This window comes from Monopterus albus, unplaced genomic scaffold (assembly GCF_001952655.1).
Source record: "Monopterus albus unplaced genomic scaffold, M_albus_1.0 scaffold78.1, whole genome shotgun sequence".
NCBI lineage: Eukaryota > Metazoa > Chordata > Actinopteri > Synbranchiformes > Synbranchidae > Monopterus > Monopterus albus.
Window position 1 is genome coordinate 1,456,720 of NW_018127958.1, and position 7,722 is coordinate 1,464,441.

The 7,722-nt window shown below is 40.3% G+C and overlaps 1 protein-coding gene across 3 annotated transcripts in view; it reads left to right on the forward strand.

Annotated features, from left to right (window-relative positions):
* The window catches only part of cntnap2a (contactin associated protein 2a), a 331,856-nt gene that overhangs the window by 288,952 nt on the left and 35,182 nt on the right, over positions 1-7,722 (forward strand). For all 3 annotated transcript variants that reach the window (XM_020606462.1, XM_020606460.1, XM_020606461.1), the window contains one exon: positions 5,199-5,417. In XM_020606462.1, the coding sequence (XP_020462118.1) occupies positions 5,199-5,417 (219 nt within the window). The remainder of the gene's footprint in view (positions 1-5,198; positions 5,418-7,722) is intronic.

Consider the following 7,722-nt stretch of genomic DNA (forward strand, 5'->3'; position numbering starts at 1 on the left):
ATGCTCTGCAGAGAGGGCAGTGGAGTCCTGGTGATCTTCTCCGCAGTCTTTACCATTCTCTGCAGGCACTTGCGGTCCATAGCAGTAGTGCTGCCATACCAGACAGTGATGCAGCTGGTCAAGATGCTCTCAATGATGCAACTGTAGAAGTTGCAAAGGATCCTTGGTGACATGTCAAACCTCCCCAGCCTCCTCTGGAAATACAGCCGCTGTTGGGCCTTCTTGACCAGCTGTGTGGTGTTATGTGTCCAAGTGAGGTCCTCACTGATGTGGACGCCCAGGTATTTGAAGCTGCTCGCCCTCTCCAGTTCGAGCCCCTGGATGAACAGTGGCTGATGAGATCTCCTCTCCTTCCTCATGTCCACTATCATCTCCTTCGTCTTGTCCGTGTTGAGGCCGAGATTATTTTCCTTGTACCATGACACCAGACCGGCCACCTCCCCCCCAGTGATGCGACCTATCACTGCGGTGTCATCTGCAAACTTCAGGATGATATTGTCTTTGTGGGAGGTCATACAGTCGTGGGTGAACAGGGTGTAGAGGATGGGACTGAGGACATCCCTGTGGGGTGCCGATGTTTGTGATAATGCTGGCTTATTGTCAATCCTCACAGTCTGGGGCCTGCCAGTCAGAAAGTCCAGTAGCCAGTCACAGAGGGTGGGGTGCAGACCCAGTGTGGACAGTTTGTGGGTGAGTTTGTTGGGGACAACTGTGTTGAAGGTGGAGCTGTAGTCAATGAAGAGTATCCTGATGTAGGAGTTTCCATTTTCCAGGTGAGAAAGGGAATAGTGGAGTGCAGCGGCGATGGCGTCTGAGGTGGCCCCGTTGGGCCGGTAGGCATACTGCAGGGGGTCCAGGGTGTCCGGTATACTGCTCTGAATGCGGGCCAGCACCCAGCACATACATTCAAGAAATTAAATTGAAAGGAATGCATCAGGCCCTAATGTGTATTAAAAGTCAAGCCAAATAAATATGTTTTAAGCAAGGATTTAAAAGTAGTCAGGTCAGTAGCTGATCTAACATTTAAAGGTAAACTATTCCACAATTTAGGGGCTATAACAGTAAAAGCACCATCACCCCAGCGTTTATATCTGACCCTGGGAACCTCTAAAAGAAACTGGCTTACAGATCTGAGGGACCTTGTAGGTTTGTGCCAATGCATTAATTCAGTGAGGTAAGATGGAGCTAAACTATTAAGAGCCTTAAAAACAGAAATCAACAGCTTAAAATCAATTCTAAAACAGACTGGAAGCCGGTGGAGAGAAGCCAGTACCGGGGTTATATGCTCAAATTTTCTAGTACTTGTCAAAAGATGAGCAGCAGTGTTTTGAACCATGTGAAGACGAGAGAGAGAGGACTATTTAACACAATAGTATAGAGCATTGCAGTAATCAAGTCTAGAAATGATAAACGCATGGATTACAATCTCAAAATCATTAAAAGAAAGGAATGACTTGACTTTACTTGACAGCCTCAGGTGGAAGAAGCTCGATTTCACAACTCAGTTGATTTGCTTGTCAAACCTTAACTCGCCATCAAACATCACCCCTAGGTTTTTTACAGTTGACTTCAGATGACAAGCCAGGAGGCCCAGACCCTGATCAAAAGAAGTTAAGTTCACCAAGTCTCCAAAAAGCTCACACTCAGTTTTATTTTCATTAATATTTAAAAAGTTAAGTGCCAGCCATGATTTCAAGTCTGTCAGACAGTCAAACAATAGCTGTAATGACATCCCTCTCATTGCCTTCAATGGTCAGTATTTCTGAATGTCGTCTGCATAACAATGAAAAGAAAGGCCATATTTCCTTAAGACAGATCCCAATGGAAGCATGTACAATGACAACAAAATGGGACCAAGCACAGATCCTTGGGGTACACCACAGGAAATTATAGGAGCATGAAGGAAAGTAACATGAAGTAGAATTAAAGATGTTTGAAGTGGAAGTAAAGTTATTTATGACTACAGTACAGCTGTAATACATCACCATCCAGATATGTCACAGCTGTCCGCAAAACAATCCAGTCGTAAAAAAAAATTAAGAAACAAGTCAAACTGAGTTTTACTTTGACACCTGGAAATAGGATTTCCAGCATTCAACGAACATCTCCAATTAAACACAGTTATAGAAGGTCTAAAATTTGAGAACACTAAAGGGTCAAATCTTGACCTTTTTGAGAAGAGGCTGGACAGTCATCTTTTTGAAAGCCTCTGGCACTGAACCTGTACTTAGACATAAATTAATTAAAGCCAGAAAGCTAGGCCCAACACAATAAAAAACATCCTTAAACAGTCTAGTTGGCAAGCAATCCAAAGAACAATGAGATGGTTTCATGTGGTGAACCAGTTCAGATAGCATAGACAAAAATATAGACTGAAACTGATCAAAGACAGCAGAATGCAAAGGAATATCAGCTGAGACAGAATTAATAGAACTGGAACACTGCCTAATGCTAGTAATTTTATCAGTAAAATACTGAAGAAAACCCTCACATATTGCTACAGAAGCCTCAGGATGATTAGCAAGGTTACATGGGTTGATAACAGAATTAATTGTATTGAACAAGACCTGAGGTTTATGATGATTACTGACCACAATGTTGGAAAGATAGTTTGATTTGGCAGAGTTTACAGCCTTCTGATTGTCAGAAACAATCTCAGAAAGAAATGTGAAGTTTATCTTTCTTCCATTTATGTTCAGCTTGCCAGCAGCTTTGTCTAAGTGCCCTATCACAGGGCTGACACCTAGAGACAGGCAACCACACACACCCACATTCTCACCGCTATGGTCAATTTAGAGTCACCATTCAACTCAACCTGCATAGAACCCCATTAAAATGAGATGGTACATCTCAAGGGGTTTATCCCAGTATACTAATAAACTGCTTCAACCTAACCTGAATGTCTGTGGAAAGAAGCCAGAGTACCTGAAATAAACCCATGTAGGCACAGGGAGAATATGCAAACTCCACACAGAAAGGCCCTGCTTGGGATTTAAACCCAGAGTATTTTTTCTACAAGGCGACAGTGCTAACCACAGTGCCAATGTGCCACCTAGGCAAAGTGATAGGAAAATTAACAAAGGATGGGTAATTGAATTGCAGAAATGCAAATAAAGATGAAGGAACAAATGAATAAACAATGAAGAAACGAAATTGTGAAGGAAGGAATACACGGGTATAGAAGCATAGACTCAAGGGACTGTGGGGGTGGATAAAAGGAGGGAAGACATGAAAGAACATGCAAACAAAAGAGCAAAGAAAATGAAGTGGGAGAAAAATATCAAGAAAGAAATTAGAAGGAAACAGGATCTGTGTACTTTAGAAGGTAGACGAGAGGGCAAGGAATAGAGGAATAAGTGGAGTGAAAACAGATAATTAGATGAAAGCAATATTAAATGAGAAAATGGCCAGCCATATTGATCGGGCACTAGGAAAAGATAAAAGTGCATTTTCACACTGATAGCTACATAAAATTATCCATTCAAATACTTAAGTTTAATGATGTCAACATGAAGTAGAATTAAAGATGTTTGAAGTGGAAGTAAAGTTATTTATGACTACAGCACACCTGCAATACATCACCATCCAGATATATCACAGCTGTCCACAAAACAATCCAGTTGTACCAAACATTAAGAAAAGAGTCAAACTGAGTTTTACTTTGACACCTGCAAATAGGATTTCCAGCATTCAATGAACATCTCCAATTAAACACAGTTATAGGAGTCAAGTGGTTTCAAAACAAATTTATACTTAGTACTCTGCAGATGCAATTTTCTTTATAAGAATTCATAAGAATATTTTAGGCACCATAGCTGTTGCGTACAAAGGGAGATTTCAGGTTTTAGTGGACAGACAGTCTGGCAGTTAATGAGTAGTGTGTCTGTGGAGACATGCAGTTTCGTACATGTTTTATGAAACCTTGGTTCTAATCATCATGGAAACTGATAAATGTTGTACGTTTTTAATCAGCTAAAAGACATGTTCATATAAAACTATGTAGTATATATGGTATAGTAGTGTCTCAAAATAGAGTTCACAGTTTCTGGCATTGTGGAGATTATTTATCTGATTGTATCTTCATTGACTAGATTTGGTTTTGATACATACCCATACATAAACATGGTGTATAGATTCATCACTGTTCCCTACAGAGAGGTTAAAAGGCATCAGACAGTGACCTCACCAATGCAGTCACAAAACATCTGGAATGGACAGGTGGTAGGCTCAAACACACACACACGCACACACATGTTTGTTCTAATTGACTCTACACTGACTTGCATTAATTTCTTGGAGACTTACCCTGACCTTGACCATAATCATTACTTTCCTAATCCTAACCTCACCCTAACCTTAAGATATCATCACCCTAAAATTAATTGATTTACTTTGTGGGGACCAGATGATGGAAGACAAGTTCCCATAATGTGAGGGGACTCCTGGTTTTGGGTCTCCACAAGTATGGAAAAATAAGGCCACAGCAACACACACATAGTATTTCAAAAATATTAATGAACATTTTGCCTGGAATGGTTATAAAGGTATAACAGTGCCCTCTGTTGATCTGTTGAAATATTAGGCTACTGAACTATAGGCAATAAAATTTATCATATTTTATCAAAACACCACCTAAATACACACCCACATGCCCCCCACACATACACACAGACACATACATGTTCACTCATTTTAAGATAATGAAACTTCACCATGCAGAAAGACAGCATCTTGTACTCTTCATTTTTCTGTCTGTCATTCTTTCTTTTACACATTTTAATCATCCCATGTCTGGTTCCTCTCTTCTGCTCTGACTTCCCTCTCTCCAACAAAACTACAGGAAACTAAAGAAACCTCTTAAAGTTTAACAAACATCCAAAAAAAAAACAAAAAAACATGGAAACTTTATGTTATGCAAAGCCACCAGTTCTTGGCATGTATCGACTGCTTCTTAGATTAGTCCTGTCCAAACCTGTGAGCAGTCGTGTATTGCAAAGCTGAAATCCATACAAACTAAATGAATGGCCTTGAAACAGACAAGCCATGAGATTAGAAATTGAGCGCATGTTTACCTGTGAGTTGCACTGACAACACAGGGTATTACAGGTTAAAGAAAGTTGTGATGTTTGATTCATGTAGTATAAAAATGTCTATAATTAATATTTCCTAAAAAAAATTCTCATACACTCTTGCTGCAGCTCCCCAGGTGGTGTCCTTCTCCTTCGATGTTGGAAATGGACCTGTGGAGTTAACAGTGCATTCAGCAACACCCCTCAATGACGACCAGTGGCATCGTGTGATGGCTGAGCGTAACGTGAAAGAGGCGGTCCTTCAGTTGGATCAGACTTACCGGTCATCTCAGCTTGCTCCTGCACAGGGGCACACACGGCTAGAGCTGTTCAGCCAGCTCTACGTGGGTGAGATACACGCACAGACTCCCACATAATCCAAACAATTAACAAATATCATGTGTTAGAATGGCTCTTATATAAATAATTGATTTATTATTTTTTTATATGCATTGCACAGAGAAAAATGCCATAATTGTGAATTATATGTAGAAAGCAAACACCTAAATTCACATCATTCATGTACTCATAATAGTTGAGCTGTTATTTAAAAAATTAACTTTCTTTAGAGTGTGCTTTTTTTAGTAATGGTGCCCTCAGATGTCAAAATACACTGATTGTTTCATATGTTAAAGATGTAGCAGCCTTAACTAGAAATCACTGTGTTCTCACTTAAGAAGTTTCACATCATTTTAGCCACAGTCATTACTAAATGAATTAATCCAGCACACACACACAATCCTTTCACACTTTACTTTCACCTTTTACTTTAATGTACACACTTCTTGAAATGACAAACTTATCCAAGTGAGTGATCAGAGTTTTGATAAAGTTAAAACTGAGCCTCTGTGCTGGCTGTGAGGCCACATGACTAAAACTAACTTAATTCACTTGTCACGTATTGCTTCAGATTAAACTATTATAGCACAAAGAGGATATCAACCCCCTGACTTTGTCACTCTCTCACACACTCTCTCTCTTAGTTATTATACAAGAGCAAGCCTTCATCCTCACACTAACTACAACTATATTTTGTTAAAGAGATCTGGTTTGTTCCTGATGGTTATGTGCCTCTTCCTCTCCACACTATACATCTCAGCATCTCAAGCTCATCAGAAGATGTGGCCATGTTTTTTCCCCCAATGCTTTCACTTCTAGGTTTCAATCTACCTTTTCTGCTGAGCTGGCAATGCTCTATAAGCTAGACTCTTGGGCTAAAATAGTTTTAGGGATTTGTGGATAGAAGGAAAAGTGCTGAGGCAGATCGCAGAGTTCCTGGTATCTCATGTAAAAAGTTCTGCCCAAGGGAGATTGTTCCCAATTCCATAGCTTTAACCCCCAATGCTCATTTATAATATAGTTTCATTGTCTCATTACTGATTCGACCGCTGCTGAAACATCCTCACCTTATCATGTCTCATTTTCCCTTTAGTGTATTTGTATTTTCATTTTGTGCAATGAAAAGGGGCAAGAAAGGTTTAAGCCACTGCACGACTGGCGGCTATGACACAGAGAACATAATGGCTTCCAGATAGCACCTCAGCTGTCATTTCATTTGCAAGTGTGGATTCTGGCATTTCTACCGAAGGAAGGCAGGAGACAGCTTAGGCTTGTGTGTGGTACAATTCTAAAAACACAAGAAAGAAGTGGAGGATATAGAGATAGAGCAGGGGAACAGTTGTGTGTAACAGCAGCCACAGAGATGACAGCACCCTCTCATATCTCTAATCCCTGGTTAATCCTCATTGGAGGATTGCTTTGGAAAGATACAGTATGACTCATACAGCAAGTCCTCCAACCTGTATGACCCATATGATCGGTTGTCCCTTCCTTCTCATGCAACCCATAGAGTGTCTCATTAAATAGCACTCCTACAGGTAGTGGGAAGAATTGCAACAATTCCACCAACATTAACAACAACGTATGTCACCCTACCAAACATTATGGACCATTGTCATCATGGAAACAGCCATGAATATGAAAGCTAGCTGGCAGGAAACTACTGGAAGCTCAGTTGTCTTGGGAACTGTCATAAATATGACATGATTATGAAGCTGTCATGGTTTCATTACATTTTGCCACAATCTACTTGATTAGTTTTAGTCACAAAAACTACTTAGTAAAAATTGGGGGAAAAAACTAATTGATCATGTTTAGGAACAAAACCACGTTGTTACAAACACAAGCTATACAATGGAAATAAACTCAGCTCTCCTGAGGGAAAGTCCTGTGTTTACTGTACCTAGCCATCCATGCCAACTTCCTCCTAATGCAGACTCTATAATGCCTCTATATCAGGGGTGGGCAAACTTTTTGGCTCAGGGGCCACATTGACTTTTAAAATTTGACAGACGGGCCGGGCCAGCACCAGATGCATACATATCAAACATAAACATATAAAAGGCATTACAGTGTTAATACTTACATTCGCTTTTAGTGGGAACAGTGTTGTTGATCACCCTTTTTTCCCAGTGCATCGAAGTCTGGTGTTAGTTTTGTTGTGGCAATTCTCAGAACAGATCTGAGGTGTTCATCACTCAACTGGAATCTGTGGGGTGCTTTGTTGGTGTTCATCACACTAAAAGTCTGTTCACACACATAGGTAGAGCCAAACAACACCAGCATCCTCTGTGCCATCTTCTGGATGTTTGGA